The sequence below is a fragment of the Episyrphus balteatus genome, chromosome 1 (assembly GCF_945859705.1).
Source record: "Episyrphus balteatus chromosome 1, idEpiBalt1.1, whole genome shotgun sequence".
NCBI lineage: Eukaryota > Metazoa > Arthropoda > Insecta > Diptera > Syrphidae > Episyrphus > Episyrphus balteatus.
In genome coordinates this window covers 4,558,033-4,581,918 of record NC_079134.1, presented here as the reverse complement: position 1 = coordinate 4,581,918, position 23,886 = coordinate 4,558,033, and the positions used below count along the sequence as shown (strand labels likewise).

At 31.3% G+C, this 23,886-nt stretch overlaps 1 protein-coding gene across 4 annotated transcripts in view; it reads right to left on the bottom strand.

Moving 5' to 3' along the window:
- LOC129905316 (protein spire) overlaps positions 1-23,886 on the bottom strand; it is a 133,308-nt gene that overhangs the window by 89,867 nt on the left and 19,555 nt on the right. For all 4 annotated transcript variants that reach the window (XM_055980768.1, XM_055980771.1, XM_055980770.1 and 1 more), the window contains exon 2: positions 7,762-7,805. In XM_055980768.1, coding sequence (XP_055836743.1) covers positions 7,762-7,805 — 44 coding nt within the window. The remainder of the gene's footprint in view (positions 1-7,761; positions 7,806-23,886) is intronic.

The following is a 23,886-nucleotide window of genomic DNA, read 5'->3' as shown; positions in this document are numbered from 1 at the left end:
ATGAACGGTACCTCGTGCTATAGCTGTGTTCTGTTCAAGCTGCCAATAAAAATAGAGCCAATGCAGGTTGGGGGATAAAGTGTTCGATCGATGGACCAAGTTTTGTGTGATCTTGCTATGAGAACAGTGAGATAGAAAAGTATGTTTCTAAGATTTTCAACAAATATAAATTATTGGTTTAGTTTGTGGAAGAAAAAGAACATAATTGGAATCATTTCGGCTAAGTGGGTATGAAATAAGGTTTATTTCATAAGTCATCGCTCACTTGGTCTTTATTTATAGAAACCTTCGAGAATGATTAGGGTAACGTAGGTCTAGTACGCAGAACGGGGATCTCATTTAGGTGATGTGGAATAGAGAAAAGACTGTATTTTATGAAAATTGGATCCTTACTAGGCAGAGAAAGGGGATTTCAAACAAAACACCCCAACTATTGAAAGAAGAATCAACCAAAATACTTCTTTTAACTCGCTATAAAAAGGATTATTGGCACATTTACACTGGATTTTTCAGCAAGATAATGAGCCAATTCACAACGCTCATTTGATTAAAACATTTCTGGCCGACGAAAATGTGGAATTGTTACCGTTGCCACAAAAGTGACCGCAACTCTCATAGATTTTTTTTGTCAAATACTTTTAGGCGGAATTCCATAAAATGTTCAGCTTTTGCAAATTTTTAGATAGTCCAAATTTCAGCTCGATTGCATAAGGCTAAATGGTGTTTACACTCGCTCAAAGTTCCAAAAATCTCTGTTTTTTTTTTTTTTTTTTCAATTTATCCAATCGAGCTAAAATTTAGGCTATCTAAAAATCCGCAAAGAGTGAAAATTTTATGGGAACCAAATTTCGGAAATTTATTGCAGTCTCTCTAGTCGACACCTTGTTCGCCTGACTCCATTTTTATTGAAAATGTTTGAGGATGGTTAACGCTTAACTTTAAAATCGATTATTTCAAAAACAATTGGTTGAAATATATTGATTTAAAAATTAGAATTAAATGTACATTTTACATTTCTGCCTTTCGGAAATGGTATCATTTATAACTACGGTGACCATATTTCTGGAAGCGAAACCCGGGCAAATAAAAAATTCGTTGGATCGTTTTGAAAATATTGATTTTTGAACAAAAAATTAAATTTTTTTTAAATGAGTTTTCATAATTTTTCCTTATTTTGATATCAAGATTTCCTAAACGATTTAATGGGAGCGTTTTTGTTGAAATCATTTAAGTCGTTTACGATATCAGAAATCAAGAAAATGGTTTTATAATAATGTCTGTTAATAACTTCTAAAAACATATTTTTTTAATCAAAATCGGGAGAACTGTTTTTAACACTTTAATTTTATTTTAAATGATTTTGAAATTGTATGATCTTTAACACAACTTTTAACATGTCCTTAAAAGTTTTGAAACTTATCTGGGTTCTTTACTCTTCCATAGCTATGTTGTTCTTTATTCGAAAACATTTTACCTGGTGTAGCAACCTGACAAATAGAAGCTGGAACTAAATAATTGACGAACATTTAAAAAAAACTAAACCTTAGTCTATAGGCGATAGGCGAAACGAAAATTTTCATACAAAACCAGCACAAAATTTTGCTTTTCGTTGCACAATACGCAGCTTAGGTAACGAAATTCTTACCTGTGCTAGAATATATGGAGATTTTTTAATCGTTTGTCACTCCCATTTATTTGTCCCGTCAATTTTTCTTGCAGCAAAAGTTTTTGACTTTGGAGTTTGGAGGCATAGAAAAATTTTCGTTTTGCTTCAGCAGCGTACTAGGCTTAATGCTTATCCGAAAAATTAGAAACATTTTGATTTCCAGCCACGGTTTTCTTATTTTCCTAACAAAGTATTTAAAATATTGAATACAAAAATCAGAGATGTCCAAATACGGGACAATCACGGGACAAATTACAAAATACGGGACACTTATACGTCCCGGGACAAGCTGTAGAAATACGGGACAGTCCCGGGTAAACCGGGACGGATGGTCACCGTATTTATAACTGTAAATGTTGCCGTTGTTTTTTAATATTTTTTTTTTCATTTTAAATTGTTTTTTAGAAAATTGCCCCTCCCGCTTCCCATAGTAAAAAATGATTGTATTGAACTTCTTTACAAAAAACCGTTATAATTCTGGCGCCCAAGCTATCGTACTACGTGCTTAAATAACGTTTTTGCTCGGTGCCTTAACCTTCGAATATCAGTATCTGGGTTTAAATCGTCACATTTTTTTTTTTTCTAAGCCAATTTTCATAAAAAATACCTCGTTCGGTTTGTCAATAAATATCATTTTAGAATATATTTTTAAAACAGCATGTTGTTTCGAAAACATATTTTTGAAAAAAAGTGGAACTACGAGATTTTCTTATGAGACCGACGATATGTATACTTTAAATTGATGTCGAAGTTGGGTAAATGACGAAAAAAATGAAATTTTTGAACTTTGTCAGCTTATAAATTCTAGATGGTTTAACCGAATCACATCTTTTTTTACATTATTGAAAAGGTCTAAATGTCTTCTATCCAAAACTGTAAAGAAATCTAAAATGGGTAAAAATTTGATGAAGCTAGATTTTTTTCAAAGGGCGAAGGTCCTTAAAACCCCCCTTACTCCAGGTTTTGGGAGTGTTACGGAGTTTTGCCTACCGATTTTTACTCACGAAATCCATCTTTTGAACTTGTGTTAAACTTTCAACACCAACTGTTTATCTAAAAAAAAACAGTCCAGTTGCTCTAGAGTGGTCTCCATTATCCAAGTGTGCCAAAGTCCGCTAATGCAAATTGATAGTCCCTCTGTCCATACACTAGACATATGCACCTGAACTTTTATCTAACCCACTCCGCCAGCAGCACCACCACCACCATCGCCACCATTTACCTGCACATCGCCATCAACTTCCAAAGATCCAAACCCAAACGACATAAAAAACTGGTTGTTAAATTTCTTCTTGCTCGGAACAAGTGTGATTCTTTCATTTCTTTCTATTTGGCGAGTGACGATCTCGCGCCACCAAGAAAGTTGTCCCAGAGGCAGAAAAAAAAAAAAAAAAAAAACTGAAACCCAAACTCCAAAGTTGTTCCTCAACTCTCTTGGAGAATATGAGAGACTTTTCATACTCATTTACCGGGGTTCAACTTTGAATGAATGAATGAATTGATTGGTTGCCGCGTTGCTGCGCTCGAGGGTATCACGACCAGCAGCCAGGAAGAGAGAGGGTCCAGACCGGAGGCATATTATATCTGCTGGCGTACGTTAAAGGTATGTGCGCAAAGATATTCTTGGGCCAATTACCCAATTAAGATTCTGAGATACTTCTTGTTATTGGATGATGATGTTGTTGGTTTGTGTTGTTTTTTTTTTTTTTTTGTCCGCATAGACCTAGCCAGACAGGGGACATTTAATCCGGGATTAAAGAGTGGTGACACAAGTTTCTGGAGTCGCGAGTTCTTGTATGTTTTGTTGTTGTTTTTGATGGAGACAATTTACGATGCCATATAAGAAATTAGAAAGATTTAACAAACTTTTTTTCAAGACGAGAAGAAAAGTATTACGTTCGTCGCATGTGAAACTTTTAAACAGGTGCCAAATGAAGGCGGTTAGAGAGCAGTTCCAAATCAATTACCTATCGCCTAGGGCACTATAGTAATTTCGTTTGTTTCTTTCCTGCGAGGGAGCAGCCAATAGTTTTTTTTTTTTTATATTTTGGCATGAACAATAAGATTATGAACAAAAGATAATTTGTATTTGAAATAATTTTGCATAATTTAATGCCAGCTTAAAAACGAAATGAAAGCATAAGACTTTGTGGGAAATTGTACTCCCACATCCATAATATACAGAGGTAGTTATTAGTGGTCTTTAGGCAATCTTTTCATATTTCGATTGATTTAATAGCTTTTAAGAAAATTATACTGAAAATCTTTTATTTCCTCTTTAGTTTTGTACATCGTTAGCAAAGATCTCAAGGGTATGATTCTGAAGAAAAAGTTTAAAGGTTTTCGCAATTATAGCGACTACAAAAACACAGTTCTTGAAAATTTTAATTGAGTTGAAAGTTGTGTTTGAAATAAAATCAGTTCAACTTATTCTCTAGGGTCTAGGCATTTCAAGTTTATTTCGAAGATTCTTTGGCAGAAAAGAAGGAGTTATTTTTAGAGATATCGACAATCCATCACTCACGACGCGACGTTAGGCAGTTACGTTAAGGGCGTTACTTGCATAAAGCAAATTTAACTGATAAATTATTTCTAACTGAGCGCATTGCAGACAGGGGAATAGACAAGGTAGTGATTACAACACATTGTAAATTGATGAAATAGAAATGTTTAGTTCAAAACAAAGGTATACAGTAGTTTTCGCTCCACTGACTAATAGTGACATAAACTGAAACTGACAGCATATTAATGTTCTATTGAAAAAGAAATTATATAATTACTCATTTATAATTTATTTTGAAGAAGTTCAATATCAAACAAATTATTTTTTACAATAAAGTTACTAATGACGTTTAATGCTTCACTGATTATTTACTCAAATGTAAATATTTTTTTTTTATTGTTCTAAGGGCCACTTAGACATTGTTGACCTTACTTTGTTTTAAGTTTGCTTTAATGTTTCAAAATAATATTTTTCGTGAGACGTTTTCGAGATAATTCTGGCCATTCTAATGAAAGAATGGTAATGACAACATTAGTGGTCGGCATCGGTTTAAGACTTCGGTGCATCTTAAAAACGATATGTGTTGAGCTACAGAAAAATTATACCTAAGGAAGGAAAGTTAATTCATCAAGCTTAATGACTTAAAGGCTACTAGTGAAAACTAGACTTACAGCCAGTGCTGAAGCCGGATTTCCCAAAACAATGTCAGAGAAAAACGATTGCTCTAGGCTCAGAAGGACCTTATTTGAACACATGTCAATACTCAACAAAAAAAAAAACAATGTTATTTTCCGAGAATCGAAGTTAAAGTTGAAGAGAAGTTCGTGAAGAGAACCAAAGGAAAATAAAATGTTTGTAATTCTGGATTTTCAGAATTTTGGGTTTTCGGGATTCAGAATTTCGGGATTATGTCTCTTGTCAAGCATACAATTTATTGGGCAGTAACTAGTTTTTTAACAATTTTTTTTTTCCAAAGACTAAGGGCCGGTTTGTTGACACTCGATTATCTTTTAATCAAGGATTTTTGTATGGAATAATCATTGATTAAAAGATAATCGAATGTGAACAAACCGGCACTAAGGCTAGTGTTTTTCAAGTTTTCATTAGTTAAGTTTTCAGAGTTTTTTGGAGAATGAAATCATAACTTAAGGCTGATCAACTACTCATAATAAGTCGTATGATGGTAAAATAGTTTGGTGTGTGGTGAGTAATTTTAGGGCGCTAGAGGAATATCGGTCTTGAACTAATATTTATTGTTATGAAAATCAGTCTTTTTGGACACAGTTGCCTGATTGACAATATTGCGAAACGACGAGAGCGTTGCGTTTTTTCTGAACGTTTTCGATTTAAAAAAAAATTGTTTTAAAATCGTATGGAAATTCACAATATGTACTGCGATTTTTTATTCTACAAAGTAAAAAAAAATTAAACAAAAAAAATAAACATTATTTTTTGAGAATCGAACTCCGAACGGTGAGATTACGAGGCAATCACCTTATCACCTAGGCTAACTCGAATTTAGAAATTATGAAAACGTTTATCCATATAAGCTGTCTAAAATATTTTAATATTAAAATTTCATTTTCGAAAAATCGTCGTCTCGTTCGTCCTTTTTCAAAATTTTCGGAATTTCAACGCAACGAGAATCGGAATATTGTGTATTGTTTCATAATTTTCATTATTTGGAAATTTTTAAAATCGTCAAGGAAAATCTTGTCGCGTCGTTGTCTCGCAATATTGTGAACCGGGCAAGAAGTAAGAAGTTGATATGACCTTTTCAAAAAGGGTAGAATATTGTTGTGGTAACCATAAGTTTTCGTAGTTTTTTCGATAGAATTTCAATGGCCCTACTGCTAAGGAGCACAGCTAAAAAAAATTGGCCGATTCAAACATGGTGTGTAGCGTTTTTTTGAGAATATTTGAGGGATTTTTGGAGTCATTATACCTGCCATATCGTCGCTGTAGCTCTAATACCTCGTAAGCCCGAAAAAGTAGATTAGCCCAAGCTAATAATGCAATTATATTGTTGGAAAAAATCCGGATGTAATAGAAAAGACCGTGTTTGCCTTAAATCGATATTTTCAGAGCTTCGCTTAATCAAAACCAGATCTCCTGAAAAATTTACTTTTCTGGGTTACGAGGTATTAGAACAGCCACGACCTACCAATTTTAGAAACGTTTGATTTTCTAAAATCGGCTCCTACGATATTGATAAAAAATGTAAGTGCTTATTTTTAGAATAAGTTTATCTTTTCTTGATTTTTTTTTTTACAAAAGTCATTAGGTACCTTCCATAGAAGGTAAGGTTTGGATAAAAATGGTTCAGCTTTTAACGAGATTTATGCCCGTACGATTTTTTGATAAAAACTAAAAGCGAGGTTTGTTTAGAATAATTTGGATCAATACCTACACCAAAATTTAATCGAAAGCGTTAGAAGGGTTTTCCAGAAAATTGCAATAACTAAAAACTGTATGGGGTACAAGTTCTAAACAAGATATTAAAAAACAAAAACCAACTTCGGAAATAGCAAAAACAAGTACCTCTATTATTATTCCCATATTAAGTAAGTAATGATTTGAAAAGCAAGACGATTCTTACGATTTCTATTTTCGAAGACATCTTCATTTTCTACGAACACAAAAAAATGGAATTTCTTGCTCACTTTATTGAGAGACTAAACAAAGTCAATAAAGAAATTAAATGGAGACCAAAAAGTTAATGTTTCAGTATATAAAATACATTATATAAAAGGTAAAACTTGGTATTTTGTTGTCTAAAGAACAACATAAAACTAAACCTCAATTATTATGCTACACTTCCTGAAATCCACTTTTTAAACCTAAAATTAGCTCCCGAGAAGAGACCATAAATAGACATAAAGCTATAGGTAAATACTCTTTGATGACTCCGTTAAATATTACAGAAAATACAAATTCTTCAAAAACAGAACTCATAAAGATGCAAAAACATAATGAACTATTAAACTTGAACCTTCTTAAAAGATCTGCTTATAAATTTCTTACAATCAAAACTATTAAAACTGAAAATTATTTATTATTTCTATGACTAATATTATTATGAGCCATTAACATCGACCCAATAGTGTCCATAACATAAGGTTTTAGGGTGTGCCAATTCGAATTCCAAAAAAATCCCTTAAATTAAAAAAAACATTTTAATGGAATTAACACACGTTACATCGAATATAAGAGAGGTATCCAACTAGAACCCAAAACGAATCTAACTTTACGTTGTTCGTGTTTATTAGCGTAACACAAAAATTTAATGACCCACAGCAAAGGTTCCTCATGATGTGTGATGTGTGTGATGAGTGTGCTGTGATGTGCATTAAAAACTTATCCACCCCGACCTTGCCCATTGGGAAGCACTCTGGTCATAGTAAATGAATCTGATAATTGGCTTTTTTTTTCCAAAAAAAAAAAAAAAATACAACTTCTATAATGGTTTGGGAATACAAAAAAAGTTTAAACCTGGTGCTAAACTGTTAAACGATTCAACTGGAATAGACCAGACCAGGTACAAGTTGTATAGTTGAAGTCTTAAAACATATAAACCAAAATTCAGACTCACCTTTTTATGGGATGCTATGGTTGTGGAGTCGTTATGTTCACCATCTGCAAAGATACAAAAAATATAAAAACAAGTTAGTAACTTGGCTAGAAATTTATTTAAATATAATTGACTATTAAAGTCGTTAAAAATTTGCAACCGTCTTAAGAAAAAAACCATCCACACATTTCTAGCTGAAGGCAATGTGACACACAGATGGTATACACTTTGAACCGAAAAAACCATTTTTTCTCCCAGAAAGAACAGAAATAAATTAAGGAATTTTACGATCTGTAAAGTGTCACTTAAAAATGCAAATTAAAATAGGACAAAAAAAAAGAATAACGGTGTTGTGTCGCCATATGACAAAAAAAAAAGTGCACTCTGAGGAATGTTGTCTCTGTCAGCTTAGTACGAGTATATGGAAGGTAAGTCATTCCAAAGTCGAGAGGCAAAGGTAGATATACAGCCTCTACCTGCAACTCTATATGCAACTTGAATTATTTAAGCAGGGTTATGTAAAATTTATCTCCGGTTGAACTAGTTTGGCATAGATTCGGGGCAATTGATTTGTGAAGCAGTCTTTCCCCCCATTTTTTACCTACCGAAGCTGACCGCCATGTGGTTTTTTTTTTGGGTCAACTTTTGGTATAAGCTCCCACCACAGATAGGCCACATACCAAAATACCACATGCCGCAGCTATTATATTATGCTCCCAACAGAACCGCATGCATATACTTTATCACATGACAAGTGAAATGAAAATTGAATAAGCTTATTATGTTTTTTTTTTGGTGGCGCGCGATATTCAAAAACAACCTACGATCATTTTAATGACTGACTGCTGCAATAGGCCACGATATAAAATGTTGACAACCAGTAGGCATGCAATCAGAGATGTTTGGCTATAAAATCTGGCGAAATGGATAAAAAAAAAATTGAGAGAGTAGGTATTGGTAACCCATGCGGAAATGGGAGTGTGTTTTGATGATGAAGTTACGCAGGCAGTTTTTGATTTAGGTATAAATTTGCTTGTAGGCATGCGCGCACACAGTCGGTGAAAGGAATGGTCACATGTAATTTAAGGAATTTGAAAATATACTTAACCTGGTGTTATGTCATAATCGGTACCAGGTACCTGCTGACCAAAGGTATTTGAACAATTTTTTAGTTCAAAGTCGGAAATAAAAGAACAATGTCCTCGAAGAATGTTTCGTCGGATAGAAATCTTTCACACGTGTACCCTTATTAACGAAATTCGATCTAATATTTATTTCTAGAACTTCATTTGGAGTGGGGCAAGAAACCCAGGCCTGGAAACGTCACTTTTTGATGTAGACTAATCATTAATATAGGTACTCGCTGCCCCTTCCCATTAGTTTTTAGAACTTTTACATTATCACTAGTTTCTCAAAGTTCAATGGAGTGGAACTTTTGGTTTTTGAAGTAGTTGATGCATTTCGATGAGAAAAAAAAATGCAACTCTTTTGTATGTGTCTGTTGTGTCATCAGAAGCCTTGTTTCATTAAACAAAACAAGGTTCTTAGTCGCAAACAGATTACCTAGCGTAAAAACGAAGTTAATCAGACTTCTTCGGATTGTGCATTTTCTTTCGCGTGGAGGTGACAAAAACTCCAAAAAAAAATCCTTTTTTATGATAAAAAAATCCATATCTTATCCATTATTAACTATACAAAATATTGTATAAAATAAGACTGCAAAGAAATATCGGAGATAACATTATTTTCATATTCATCAAAGGAACTTGCTTGAAAGCAAAATTGACAGAGGTATAAAAGTCCTAGAACAGGGATAGCGAACAAATGGCACTCGTGCCATTGGTGGCACGCCATAAAATATTTCCGGCACGCCACCTATTAAGTAATTCAATTGCCATTTGAGCGACATTCAACGATTTTTCCAGTAAAATTTTCTTGAGATTTTGTAAAACTGTTCTGAAGAACGGATTGAATTTACATGAAAAACCAGACGAAGTAAAATTAACTGAACAGTTTTTTATCGGTAGGTAATTATGTTTTCACAAGTTAAAGAATTATCGGAAATGCTATGTAGACCCTGATACGACATCTTTTGATAAACTTGACATGTCTAAATTTTACTGGTAGGAAATTGAAGAAATTGAAATGTAGCTGAAGCTTGAACGACTTTGTCCGATATCGACCCAAAAATTAGTCGAAACGAGGAAAGAGTTGGAATCAATCAAACTAGAGAGGGTGGAGGGCAACACGATGAACAGGTCCAAATTAATGGAAACATGAAAATGGAAAAGTTGGAGATCTTGACAATATTTTCACCTACTTACGCCTGTCAGTCATAATTTGTCCAAATGAATAACATTAAAGATTCGCTAAGAAGCATATTGTCAGATGATTCCTTTATCTTTCAGTTCAGCCTGCATTTTGCTGAAAGTGACGAAACGTATCCCTGATATAAACTACTTGGCATCGAGTTCACAACAAGAGAAGTCATACTACAATATTTCTTTCACTTTTTATTTTTTGTTTCTTTGTTTTATTTTGTTGATGTAGGTACAGGTACATATGTACATCTAAAAATTGAAAAGTGAAAAATTTCAAATTCATTTTTTTCAAACTCAGTTTTTCCGAAAGTAAAATTTGAACAATGATGCAGAAAGCTTATTTTTTTGGTTCCAAAAACAATTTTTGTAGATCTTTTCGAAAACAAATAGCGCTATAAAGAATATAATAATTATGTAAATCTCCCAATTTTTGCAAAAAGTGGCCATTTAGTTATACCTTTAATCTTATTTTTTTTTTTATTTAAACGAACTACAAAAATAATAATCTGTTATTTTTAAATTTAAATTTATAGGTGTGTTTACAAATAAAACGCTACGTAGTTTAAAATTAATTATTTTTGCTTCTAGTGGTCACAAAAAGGAACTAGATCAAAACTGTTCAACGAGTGAATCCGCAGGTATCAATTGTTCAGAAGAAAGCAACTTGTTTTTATTTTTTGTTAATCCAATTTTTGAAAATGGCTTAGTGCAATATTTCGAAGTTTTGTTTTTTAGTGTTATTTAAATATTTATTCAAAATCGCATGTTAGAAAATTTTTATATAATTACCTACAAAAACTTCTATTTTTTTTCAAACGGCTGTAACATTTTTACTTGCGATATAGGTACTATATATCAAGTTATGCATTCGTACAAAAAAAAAAAGTTGAGATAACATTTTTCCATGACATTACGATGGTAGACAATGCCAAAAAAGTGGGTCCCGGAAGTCCGTCTGTCTGTCTGTCTGTCTGTCTGTCAGTCTGTCTGTCAGTCTGTCTGTCTGTCTGTATAAGGAGCTACAGCCTAAACGGATAGACCGATTAATGTCAAACTTGGTATGTAGCGTTATTCTGCGACTCTCCAGAGGGGTTTTTGGAATTAATTTTTTTGGACCAAAAATAACGGTACTTGTCATATACCGATTTTAGTAAAATTGAAATATCTAAAAAACGGCTCTAACGATTTTGTTTAAAAAATTCAAATGTTAGTTTTAAGCTAAGGTCTATCTTTCAATGAAACAATTTTTTTTTGAAAATCATTATTAACGGTACCTGCCATAGAACCGTTTTTTTAAAATCCGATTATCTCCGAAACTGCTTATTCGATTTCAACGAAACTTTTTGTGGAGAAGCATTTATGTAATTTAAATATAAGCCAAAAATAAAATTTTGAAAAAAATAATTTTTGGATTTTTAAAAAAATTTTGAAAATTTTTTTTTGAAAAATCAAATTTTCGAAAACGGGACATTGAACTTTTTTGAAATTTTGTTTTTAGATGTTGATTAGTGATTTCTACCAAATGACATACCAATTTTATTTTAAAACTTTTTTTCCAAAAAAATATTTATAAAAAATTAGTTTTTAAAAAAACGGCTCTAACGATTTTGAAAATTTTTTTTCTAAAAATGCATGTTAATATATCAATCAAAACTGCATACTTGTTTTGGAGGGCAATTTAATTTCAGATTTTATTTGATTTAAAAAAAAAAACGAATTTTGTTTTTTATTCCAAATTTCTATATAAAAAGTCTTAAAAATTTAAGCAACTTTAACTCTAAGAGCAAGTTCGTGCGACCCAGTCGTGCATTTTATTTTTTTTCAAATTGTTTTTTTTTTTTTCTAAAAAAAGGATTTTCATAAAAGAAATCAGATGGCATACTTCCTTTTGTGATCAAAGTCATTAAAAATAGTTTTTTTTTAAATAAAAAGCTACGTGCTAGGTCGTGCATTTTATTTCATGTCGATTAGAGCTGGGCAAATCGTTCATTTCAAAAGATCGAATCGTTCAAAGATTGATTTCACCAAAGATTCGGTCTTTTCTATCAATCGTTCTTTCGTTCATTTAATCGAAACCATTTCTTTTTCACTCATTTCGTTCTGACAAATGAGAGAAGAAACAAGAAATCGCGTATAACCTGAAATATTAACATTTCAATGCAACCATATAAAACAATTTTTCGTTTATATTTTCTATGAGAGCTTTTTTAAAATCTAATTTTCTCCGCTTTTTTTTTTTTTTTGAAAATATATTTTTGGAAAATTTTAATGGTAAATTTGATTATTAGTAAGGCCCTATGTCTTCGCCAAGTTCAAAACGTCGAAATAGATACATCAAAAATTAAAAGAAGTCAAGGTCAGATGTTCGATAGAAATTCCCAATCGAATCCGATTCAATTCAAACTCTGAAAATGCTTATATAAACTTGTATCAGATGATTGAGAATGAATGGAATGGACGAATGAATGAATGAGAATGAACGAAATTAGAATTTTCGGTGAACGGATCAAAAAGACCGAATCAATCACGATTGACACATCTCTAATGTCGATCGCTGAACACGATGGCGTCCTTAGTTTTTCAAAGTTGGCTCAGATAAGAAATATTTTGGCTTCTGAAGCCAGAAATTTGGTATTTATTGGTTTATATCGACGTTTATAGATAAAATAAGTGTTCTTTTAGTAAAACGACCATTTGTAGAAGATATTCCTTCAATGAAATTACTATTTTGAAAATTTTAAACATATTTTTTTGATAAAAAAACTCTTTTATTTTTGTAAAAAACTTCATATTTTGCTCCGATTTTCTTCAAATTTTATTATTCCAGTTTTATATCTAATGTCTCAATAAAATGATACTATTTTAAAGTTATGTATTTTCTACAAAAAATCATCAAAATGTCATATAACTACCACAGTGTAATCATTTATATCACAAAACTCAAGTGTCAAATTGCTTGATAAAAGGATGGTTTCACTTAAAACAATCACTTGCATTGAGTGTAATAATAAGTTGCAACAATATTTTGCTACTTGTAATTGAAAAAGTACAAGGAAATTTCCAAATAATGTCACTATTTTTTAATATCATGAGTACTTAAAATCTCATAAGCTAAGTGGCAAATTAATTTTTTTTTCTACGAACTTACAAAAAAAAACCATATTTAGTTTACCATTTGAAATTGTTTTGTAAGTTTCAATACAAATGGTTTTAAGTGGACAGTATACAATCTTAACCTTAAAAAATTGGTAAACATTTGTTTGCATTTACACCATCATCGTTAATGTGTATTTGTACTTTTAGTTAACAATTATCGTTTTTTTTTACAATCAAAATTCTATTTATACAACGAAAACAACGAATCAAAACAAAGAAAAAACTTACAACATGGCAAATATCACGTCGACCTCCATTAGTAATAGACAATAATATTCAAGAGCAAAAGTTACATACGTAAGAAGCTCTTAAAAAAAGTAAAAACAAAAAATAAACTACTCAAGTTTCTATAGATAACAAAATATTAGTTATCGTTTTTGGAATAAACCAAATACGTCTATTTTATAGTTGAAATAAAACAATTTTTAATTAGTCTAATAATAATTACATTTATTGATGGTTTTTTGACCTTAAGACTTAATTGTTACAAAACCCTTTTTTTTTTTGTACAAAATTGTGATAATTGGACAAACACAAACAATAAATTGCAGTATCTTTTCTACAAATTACACACGCTTATCCCATAAATTAGATAAATAATGACACCAAAGTTTCACTGGGTCTTTAGTTGATGAGAAACAAAAAAAAAAAGAAAACAAAACAAAACTGATATCAAGGCAGTTGGTGGCAATTACAAAAAATTGCTCAATGATTATGAAGTCACTTTTGAATTACTATAGAGAAATCTCTTTGGGAAGTGTTCCCATAGCTTGCTATCTCGTTAGACAATTAAATTCTTTTGGAACATTACTATAATATACAATTCAACACCCAAGAGTCATTTAAAAAAATAAGCTTTCTTATTTTGACGTTATTGACTCCAGACTTGGTCATACAGTAACATACTTCCCTTCTTCAATATGAAGTCATTCCCTCATATAATTGTAAAGTAAGAATACTTAAATAAAATTCCGGAGGCTCTGATGATGTCATATTTGTAACGAAAATTTTGTGGTGATTTATTGCCACAATCATTGTCGTGAAGACCCTTAACTGGAGTATTTTCTTCTTTTTTTGTTATTTGTTGCTTCAAACACTACTGAAACGCCTTCTCACCCTGGTACGCATAAATTTGACTTGGTTCTGCTGTCAGAATAATTTGTTTAACGAAGTTGATTATTGTATCGTGCCCGGATATATTTTGGCAATTGAACTTCACTTATGCCGCCAATTTTTATTTTTATGAATTTACGACAAAAGATTGGGAACTTAAATCGAATTTTTTTTTTCTTTATTTAGAAAAAAAATATGAATTCATTTTGGCTGCAGAGTGTCAACTTTTGATAAATGAGTTCAAAAGTTCACTTAAATCAAGAACAATCTTCTTTATTTGGAATAGTATAACCGTTTCTTTGAATTGAATTATCTCATGTGTTATAAATACAAAGAATCTGTTATTTAGTAGGTATGTGAGAACTTACAGCCACTTTGAAAATCACATATTGTGGCCTCAACACTACTAATTTTTTGGTCGTTTCTGACTTTTCCATATTGAAATTTCTGTTACCGGAAGAGTTATTTTACGTTGTTCTTAACAAAAAGTTGCGTATATTTTAAAAATGTGTCACAAGTATCATGTGTCGAAGTATCATTTGCTGCAAATGATGGCATTCTTCATTAGCTAACGAAATGGGAAAAGTATGGGATAACGGATTGTTATAGCCAACAATCATTATTGCCTCCAATGCACGTGAATGAAATTAAAACGGGCCACCCACGAAAAGTGAAACAAAAAGCGAAAAACGTTTTTTATAAAAATATTCCAAAAATCTGATATTGGAGCATGGATTTGCAATCAGATGAAATCAGAAAGAAAAAGTCTTGAGTTTTCGCAATGTCAGAGAACTAATTTCTATAGTCAAATATAAGTTCTTCCACGTAAGAGAAAGATCGGGTCTCCAAAGAAAACTTCAACAAATAATCAAAATATAAAAGTTCTACAGTTCCTCGCCAAAATTTTCGAACAGTGTATTTAACAAGAACGACTTTAAGATTCGAAAAATCTCTATGGTATGACAGTTAGTAAACTTTTAAACACTATTTATTGTACTTGTTATTATTATTATATTAATTTTATTTCTATTTTATTTTTGTTTTACAATTTTGGTTAATATAAAGTATTTCGACATGCACAAAATCACTACAGGAAATGGGTTCGGGTTTATCGATGAATTATGAACTTTATACCTCAATCACTACAGTCTTAAAGGCATTCGGCTGACCCCTGTTGGTCATCAAACTTCCAACCAAATTGATCGTTTGAAATCGACGAAATGTTCGTCTCCCAGAACACACAAAACACAATGTAAGTTTCTTTAGAACAGCTAGCATCGGTTTGGAAAAGTGTTTGGTTGGTTCTATGCTAAACAACTCACGAGGAGATGTTTCAACTTTAAAGAGCTGTAATCGGAAGAGATCTTGAAACTGGCTAAGAATTGTATTACTGAGAAATGGACTCAAAAGTGAGAATCTTGGTTTGACTTCAAATGCGCTCAAGTAATCCAAGCCAAAATGAAAGCCAACATTGTGAGTATAAATAAAAAACCAAGTCGTTATGACAGGTATATTTAACAATGAGGAATATTATTATTGGTTTATGAAATGGAAGAAACAACTTAGAAAACCGTTAAATGAAAGATATGCACACTGGGACAAATTTTGGAGAAGACGCAAGAATTTAAAACCGATATACTCTTCCCTTTTTCGAAGCCGCTCGAAATAGTGTTAATAGCGTGGAACTGTATAAATCCATGTTCTGTGTTGGTATTACTGCTAAGCTGATACGCCTTATCAAGATGAGCTGGAAGAAGTGGCAGTATGTATACGTAAGGAGACGGTTCCGAAAATGTATCTCTCAAGATTTGTGAGCTGTGGTATTCCATAGTAGTTTTTAAATAGAATTTTTATAGTTCAAAATAATTTTTGAACATACCTCATTCCGAAAAAAAACGGCTTAACATTTGGATAACATTTTAATTCTTACGAATTTAGATTTATTTCCAAAAATTTCCAGCGAAAAACATAGTTCAATATTAATAACCTGGTAACCTTAATATTGCAGATAAGAACACCTACTTCTTATAAATCATATTATTTTGGTATTTTGTCGGCACTATAATTGGTCTTAATGAAGTATGTACCCACTGTATGTCTCACACAAACATTAATTGTCACGATCATTATTTTGATACCTGACTAACTATGAAAAATTCGGATTAAAATTTGTTGTACCAACAAACATTATCTATGTTGATATAAATCTTCATTCAAAATTATTTATCTTTCAACAACAAATTGTATTCCAAAGTGCACATAGACAACAAGGTTAATGAAGGCAAAGCTACAATCAGTAATCGTAGGTACATTTTTTAGGAATTTGTGTCAAAAATTTTAAAAACTGGAATGATGTAGAAATATTTTTGTTTGGGTCTGATAACGCCTATTAAGCAAGGTTTTAGAGATTGTATGTTATCAAAATCAACAAAAATGTATTACTCATTTTGTTGCTACATGAGAATTAAAACTAAAGTTAACCCTGGAGAAATACCTCCAACATTTAATTTTAAATCTTTAAAGTCTGATATCTGAACTAATAAAATCCGATACAAAAACAAATTAATATGGCAAGATTCTCCAGATCACAGCAGTATTTCCAACCATCATGGTCAATGGATATAGTTAGTTACAAATTAAAATAAAAATAAAAAAGAAAAATAGCCTCATGAAATGTAAAAAATTGCAGTGCATTGCACATCATTTCATCAGCAGTGCCCTTGACACACATCTCTAAGAATATAATAATAATTTCACAACACAATGTACTTTTTATCTCTCTATTTCTCTCTCTCTCAACTCACAAGTCTCCAACTCAACAGAACATTTTTCATGACAAATAACTAATTCCAGAAACAAAAAATTGTAGATACTTATACTTCAAACCCAGACGAAGCTTTTATATTTTCAACAGAAACGAGACAAATGTCCTCACTTAAGAATGACAAAGCATTAATTCTAGAACTTGGTCGCAAATACTTGCTGATATAGAATAGAGTAAATTCGGACTTCAGAAAAATTAATAGTTTTAATTTAATTCGTTTATTTTACATTCAGAAATGTCAAAACGTATTTCACATCAAAAATAGATCTGTTTGTTTACTCTCAAAATTTTGTAAGTATTTAATCGTCAGTTTTTTTTTGACAGTTGGTGATCTGTCATTCGGTAAGTGACGAAAACATTTCAAAATAAATTGTGATCAAAATTTTCCAAACACAAACAATTGATAGCCAATATCACTAAATTTTGCAAAGATAAGCTAAACAGTCTTGGAGTCTTTTTGTGTTCGTTTAGAAATGTATGAGAAACCCATCAATCTGATTGACGTAGTTTATACATGCTCATCAATCAACATGAAAACTGTACTCAATTTGAATTCTTTCACGCGTCCATAACATGCCCTTAGCAGCCTTATCGCTAAGTAAAATGATTGGCGCCCGGGCGTAATCACTGTTTGTTTGCACTCTGTCCATCCATAATCGAATGCAATGCCAGTGATGTTGTGAGGATAGGTCATTGAAAAAGATTTCTCAAGAAATATTACGAGCATAAAATTTAGTAATTATTTTTATATTTAAATAATTTTCTTTAGAAAACTAAAGAAGTAGAAAAAGTGACATTTGCAACTAATACCTACCTGTCACCTGAAAAAAAAAAAGAAAATCGAAATCACCAATCCATCATTGCCATCGCTTATTGTTATCGAAGCAAAAAACACCAATTAATTATTTTGAAAGAAATTAGCATGTCAAAAGCAAAAGAAAAAAAAAATGGTTGACATTTGGTTGTTAGACTGCCCTAACCCGCAGCCTTTTGGCTTTCTCTTACCGCTAGAGTGTGACGGTATAGATGATGATAAATTTTTTTTTGTTGCATTTTGGAATTGTCAAATGATGAATTTTCTTTCTACCATGCGACCAGAAAAATACAAAATAATTACAATCATCATTATCCAGAAGTCACACTGATGACGGCTCTGCTTTGTAATGTGGGGGGACTGATGGTGTTTTAAATGTGCCAAATGCCAACCGCACTGAAGTCATTTGTTTTAGCGGAACAAAATATATAATAATGATGACGAAATTCGTCTTCAGGCAGCTGGCAGGCAGTAGGTGATTTCATCAGAACAAAAAAGTTCCATGATGGACCAAAGAACTTGACATAGCAGCGGAAATGTGAAGGCATAATGTGCTCGCCATCATATAAGACTTTAAAGCCCTTGCTTAACCGAGTGTCCAAAAGAAAACCTACTACTCGTTCGTAATGGTGGATTATTATATATTATTACCACACACGTTAATGAGCTAAGCACACACTGCACAACAAACTCTGGGTCTTTGTAGGTTCTTCTCATTTGGATGTTTTGGTCTTCCTGGGGGCTTCTTGCTGTGATTTGAGTGTGTGTTTGATGGCCTTTAGAAGAGTGATGTGATTGTGAATTGTGTTGTGAACTGATGACCGTTTGGGGCTAAGTTCGTGATGCGGTAGTTAGCATTTGATTACTACTTTATAAGTAATTTGTAAATGAGCCAAATATGTGCGGTCGGACAGAGTGTGTTTTGTGGTTTTGGTTTGGTTTGCTTTAACTGAATTGCTGACCGAGTTACCTTGATCCAAATGGATACCTTCATAATAATGAGATGAGAATTGAGGTAAATACTAGTGTTGCTTCCTTGATACAATTGTAGTTTTGAATTCTGCGAAATATTATCACCTTATATTGACAAATTTTCTATATCTTGAGTGGGAAGAAGATTCTTTAATACTTTGAATGAAAACAGCTCATTGAGGTTAAGAGAAACATAAGTTTGATTAACTAAAACAATTGTGTTAGTTAAGAGGCGTTTTAAGAGCTCAGTTCCGGAACCAGGTCTCCAATTTTCTAATTTTAATTAGGCCGAAATATCGGCTTCTAAAGAACCTGATCAGAAAACCCAATTAGAGTCGTTTTCACAATAACACTCTTTTATTATTAAACGTTTTATGAACGAGTGCTGTTGGTTTTTTTCTTAAGCTGAGTTATGTGTGAGGAAGGCTTTGTAATAGATGACATACATTTTGTAATATTTTTTAACTTAATGAAACAGTTTCGTTTTTTATAAAAACTAAGAATCCCTATGACATTATGTTGAGTAAAGGGTGTTTTTTTTAAAGGTATGAATTAGTGCCATTAACAAAAGAATGACATAATAATGAAAATTAGTAGAAATGTTTCATTCAAAACAGAAACCAAGAATCAAAGCAGTCTATATACCTACAAATATTTTAGGTTTTTTTTTTTTTAGAAAAGGAAAATTAGCGATAAGTTTTTTAAAATCTACAATGTAGGTACCTTATTGAAATTTAGAAATTATGTCACTTTTGGGATTGGAAGCAAGAATATTACCTATGTGCCTATAAGAATATTTAATTTGTTGTTTTTAATTGAAAACAAAGTTAAAAAATTCCTCAATAGACCAGTGCCGATGCCTTCAAAAACATTAAAAAGTACAAAAAAATCATAGTAGGATGAAACCCATTGGAAAAGGAGGTGAACATGATGAAAATTATAGGCCAAAATTGTAAACAATGATACAAAATTTTTTTCGAATTCAAGCTTTTTTCATTTTTTGAATTTTACTAGAACATGTTCTATAGTATACTAACTTACAATTTTTTTTACACCATCAGAAAATAGACATTTTAATGAACGAAATGCAGACCGACTTTTTGAAAAAAGCTGATATTTTGACACGTGAATTTTCGATTGAAAATTAGGGTGTTTTTTTGGTATTAAGTCAAAATAAGGTGAATAAATTAATATTTTAAATCAAATAAATTACAGTGTATTTGGGACATAATAAGGTAAGTTTTCACTAAATTTCGTAGAAAAATTTTTGTTTTTGAAAAAGATAAAAATAAAAAACCAAAAACTCGGTTTTTTGAATTTTTCACATAAATTTTGAGGTTATGTGAAAAAATTGTTGATACAAAAGTTGTAGATCTTTTTATTACCTAAAAACTTTGCCATACAACTTTTTTCTATAGGATTTGTAGTTTTGCCTCAAATTGAGATATACCATTTTTTACCATTAAAAACTCAACCCACCCACTTCAAGAACTCGGCTCGCCCGTAATTTATTTTTCCTTTAATTTTCATCATGTTCACCTCCTTTTCCAATGGGTTTCATCCTACTATGATTTTTTTTGGTTTCAAAAACTATCGACCCTGGTCTAAAAACAGTTTTCAAAAAGTGATTTTTCAAATCCAAAAATGTGTTTTTGTCAAAAATTTTACTTATTTTTCAATTAATGCCTTTGCAATTTTGCATAGATATTTTCATTGAAATTGATTGAATCTTTTATGAGTAATTTAATGAGTAATTTAAAAAAAGAAAATAATTCTATGACAGGTACAGTTAGCAATGGTTCTCAAAGTATTTATTACTTTCAAAACACGATTTTATTTGCCTCATTACACATAAAAATTGTGCTAATTCGATAGAGCTGTTTTTTGAGAGAAGTCAGATTTTTCATTTTGGTTATATGGCAGGTGCCGTTAATTTTGGTCCAATTTTTGTTTTCCAAATCATAAACTTGCAAGCAAAAGGTATAAAGGCATATTTATTATTATGGCTTGAATCTCTGTAGTTACCTACTGTTTTGAAAATTGAAGACAACAAATTTTTTGAAATTCATTTTTTTTACTTTTAACACTAAAAATGTAATCAAAGCATAAATTTTAGATAAATTATTATTAAATAAATAATTATTTATTAATCATTTTAAAGTACCACCTTTTTTCATTTTAAAATGATTTCAACTTCTGTTGGTCTGTTGGAAACAAATATTCAGCTTGAAATTATGATTCTTTTCATGTCTTAGGTCCGACTTCTTAAAGTGACTTACAAATATAGTAGAAGCCAAAAGATACTTCAGAAGTCAGTTTTTGCATGTTTGGATTTTTCTTATTCGGTTACTTAAAAGAGTTGGAGTTAAGACATCAAATGTTTTAAATTTTAAGCTGACTAACATAAATTAAAATCAGCTCAAAAAGGAAAAAAAGGTAAAAGTAGACCATCTTCTGTCCACATTTTAGGTACAAATTTTGCAAAATTCCAAAAATTCCAATTTAGTACCTAACATTTCAAAGCCAAAATAGCTGGAATTTGGAATTTTGTCTAACATATTGGGTTACGTCTTTTTCATATTAGATCTCTAAACTGATCAATAAAAAAAAATATTCAAATCGAAGCGAATCGAATCGATTGCTTTGTTAATTTAAAATTGCTCTGTTTTTGTGAAATGAGTTTATTATTATTTATGATTGATTGTTTTGATTTATTTGCCTTCCAAAAATCTTATGTTTATCAAAATATCTATTTGAAAGCTTTTGTTCTCGGTAAAAACAAATTAATTTTCGAATACCTATAAAACATTTTCTCCAATTTTTTTTTGATCTGAAAAGAATTAAAACACATTCACAATTAACTTTTCAATAGATTTCATATATCTCTTCTTTGCTTCTGCGGTAAAAGTGAAACTTACAAAGTTATAGAACACAAAAAAAAAATAAATAAAAACTCTTAACAATTGAAGTTAATCAATACATCAGCCTTTCTTGTTTCTGATTTCAGACATGTTTTACCATTTAAAAGCTAATCCGTCATTCGTTTATCAATAACAAAAGCACACTTCACTCTGCCTTACTACAAATTTTACAGACGAAAAATAAACATGTGTGTAGTTTGCAAGTTTTATTCAAAAAACAAATGCAAATTTCATCATCATCAAAGACAAACCGCGTAGGTACCGTAAAAAATATAAATATATTTAAATTCATTCATGACACAATAATCAGCTAATTAGGACTTATACGACACTCAATTTGCTTAAAATCACTCGCCATTTTTATTGCCAAAAGGTTTTAGTTTATTTAAATTTGTAATTAAAATAAAAAAATAAACATGACGGAGAAGAAAAAATCAATTTGAATAAATTTTGAAATGGTTTTCGTGTCAATGCAGAAGACTATTTCAATATCTAGACTAGAACAATCGATTGGATTGTAAAATATTTGCAATTCCTGTGCCAAAACCGCTAAAATAAATTGTATCTTTGTGGTTTTTAGTATGGTACATAATCCATTACTATTATACTCTACGGGAAATAAATATAATAAAGTGTCTCAATAAGTCGCATGTACTTGTAAATAAGAACAATTTTTCAGTTTAATATTGTCGAAAAATTTATGAAAAATATGAAAAAATTGTTTAAGAATGGTGAATGTTTATTTCATTCTTTATCTTCTTTAACTCCTCAAAGGAAGTTTTTTGTATAAATCCACAACTTGTCAATAAAGAACCTTTTTTAAAGAATGCCTTTCAGAATATTGGTAGTTTCAATGTTAAACAGAATCGAAACATTGATACAGTTCTGGGGAAATACCCCATAACCACAGAAAATCGGTTTTGGTTGAAATATTTGTTTATGCTACCAGAACGGAGATTGTTTGATTTACTTCGATTGAAATCAGAGTGCTGACCACAAAAAAAAAACACAGTTTTTTTGTATTCATCTGATAGATTTATTATATCAAAGGGATTGTCAATCCGAACATTTATGTTGAATACTCAACATACTTTGGTAATGCAGATTCAATTTCTTAATTTTTTTTTACGAATTCGTCCTTGAATTTAAAATTTAAGTGTAACCTAATTAACAGTCAATAATGGATTGTATTTCGTGCTTCAAAGTACGCGCAACAGTAAAGGGCCCTAACCTTTCTGATCCATCAAAATACCCGCTTAAAAAAACTCCGCAATTTTTTTCGACATTACTTCAACTATTTTTCGACTTGATATCACTCGAAATCTGTGGTGATTATTCTATTAGGGTTTGATTTTCCTTTTTTAATTGATATCACTTTCAGCAGCAATGCATTTCTAAAGTCATAAGCTCAAAGCTGTGATTCAAGCATGACTTTCTGATAAGACAGAAAATGTCCCCTTTCAAATCAAACTTGTCACACGATCTAAAATTAGAAATTAGCAAATAATCTAGAATTTCCTTTATTTCTGAGGAATTACAAGCTTGAATTGAAAACCGCATGTGAACCCCTATGATTAAAATTCCCAACAATAAAAATACACTATCGCCCTTTGTAGTGTAGTGACAGTAAAACACACAAAACAAAAGTAGCCTCAAAACAATTAACAGTGTGTAATCGATACCAATATTAATTTTTTTTGTTTTTGTTTTCTGTTTCAATTTTGTTGGGTGTTTTGAAACATCCACCTTTCATTGCCTGCGGTATTATTCACAATTTACTGACAGCAAAAATTAACAAAAACAAAAAATAAATACTTTTTTATCGCTAATTACCGCTACGTACCTCTTTTAATTTGCTCTGTCTAAGCTGCTCACGCCTAATCAATCATTGTCAAAACATAAAACAACAACAAAATCAACAAAAAAAACACATGTTGCCCGGCTTAAGTGCTTTGGTAAACATCAATAACCCCATGAATAATATTTTTCCCACCGTTTGTGTTACGTTAACGATCAACAGCTTGC